The 1,831-nt window shown below is 41.5% G+C and overlaps 1 protein-coding gene across 1 annotated transcript in view; it reads right to left on the bottom strand.

Moving 5' to 3' along the window:
• Positions 1-1,109, bottom strand: part of LOC141300370 (voltage-gated inwardly rectifying potassium channel KCNH2-like) — an 11,245-nt gene extending 10,136 nt beyond the window's left edge. Inside the window, exon 1 of the mRNA XM_073830644.1 lies at positions 1,042-1,109. Coding sequence (XP_073686745.1) covers positions 1,042-1,109 — 68 coding nt within the window. The remainder of the gene's footprint in view (positions 1-1,041) is intronic.
• Positions 1,110-1,831: the final 722 nt, after the last annotated feature.

Raw genomic sequence — 1,831 nt, 5'->3', positions numbered from 1 at the left:
CTAAGGGGTTGCTAATATGTTCTGGATGGTTTTTAGAGGGTTTCTAAGATAGTTTTATGCTAGGGGTTGCAGAGATGTTAGGAGTTGTTAAGATGTTCTGGTGGTTGCTATGGGTTACTAAGATGTTCAGGGTGGTTGTTAGAGAGTTTCTAAGGTGTTCTGGCGGTTGCTATTGGTTATTAAGATTTTCTCGGAGGTTGCTATGGGTTGCTAAGATGTTCTGGGTTGTTTCTAGGGGGTTGCTGTGATGTTGTGGTGGTTGCTAAGATGTTTTCTTCCTTTATAATGTGAAGAGAGTCTTGTATCCTCACGTCTTTGAATTCTAGTTCCCCCTCAATGCTGTTTTACAGTCCAGCAGGTGAAAACATTGCATCTGATCACTCACTAAAGAGCATTGCACATGATCTGAGGAATCATTGACGTGTGGAGTAGTGTTGGGCGATATGCTCAATTTTCATATCGTCCTATCGTCAGCCTGTGAGATCGCCGATACACGATACTATCGTGCTAATTTATTTAATAATATGTAAATATGTCAATATGTAATAAATTCCTTATTTGTTTTGTAAGGGTAGTGCATGTGACTTGTGACACAGTTGTGCGTGTACAGAGCGATGACTGTAGTTCTGTCGGAGAGGTTACTTTCGGTTTCATTCTCTGCTATCTTCAGGGAGCAGTAAATGTGCGTGCATGAATGTAAATGTGTGTATCTTTCTTTACCCGTCATATTGCGATAATGTTACCGCTGTGTGTCTGATCTTTGTCATCAGTTCATGTTGTAGTTCATTTCATATAGAATGTGGAGAAGCGATGCGCGTGTAATTCACGTGCATATGTTTAGCGCCATTTTATCGCATCGTAATTCTAGATAACGCATATAGATGTTACTGAGGTGAATGTTTCTACTATATACAGACGGATTCTCTTGATCGTATTTAATTCAGCCTAAACCACTTTTTACTACCTCTGTTATCCTAATGACTGTCTAACCTTAAATCTACACTTAATCTATGTACACTTCATGATGAATAAATCTCTTACCCATTTTCACTGCACTCATCTGTGGCGCGACGCAGCCACTCTATGCTTGTGTGTAGTTTCTGAGGCATCCTAGAACTGGCTCTCCGCGCTGCACCGCTAAAGTTAGGTGCCTTTTTGACGCATAATAATAATAATCGTCTTACTATCGTCAAAGGCATCCGCAACAGGCGATATCTTTGACTATCGTCGATACACGATACTATCGTCTATCGGCACAACCCTAGTGTGGAGCGTGAGGTTGAGTTGAGCAGCAGTGCTAGTGATGCTGACTGTGGCTGTAGTGTTCTGTCAGAAGTGTGTTGTTGTGTCAAACACTAGCGTGAGTCACTGCTGATTCGGCCTGTATAATAGTCGCCCTGCGGCTCTCAGGACTCAACCATGTCAGCTGAGATTGAGGACAGAGAGGAAGATGACGGTAGAGAGGAAGAGGAAGAGCTAGAGGAGCAGAAAAGAGTTTGAGTCCATCCTAATCATCTTCTTTTGAACTTTCTGCTCATCAAAGAATCCCAAACCGACCCTGAACGTCTAACCAGCAGTGTAAGTCTATGATAAGTCCTCATTTACATACCTAGGTAAACGTGTGTGTAGTACAGTAAAACATTGATAAGGTAAATGCAGTGCCTTTCTACAGAGCCTGTTACCATGACAACATTATAAATGACCAATCATCACAGAGTTTGGGTTTTGTAGTGAGCAGAACAGTAAGCAGATTCAATGTGCTGTTGTCTTCATTTGCATATGCAGTATCTGTAATTGCTCATTAGCATATGCAAGTATCTGATGAAATGAG

This window comes from Garra rufa, chromosome 24 (genome assembly GCF_049309525.1).
Source record: "Garra rufa chromosome 24, GarRuf1.0, whole genome shotgun sequence".
Lineage (NCBI taxonomy): Eukaryota > Metazoa > Chordata > Actinopteri > Cypriniformes > Cyprinidae > Garra > Garra rufa.
The sequence above is the reverse complement of the archived record's forward strand: the minus strand, read 5'-3'. Positions and strand labels throughout refer to the sequence as shown.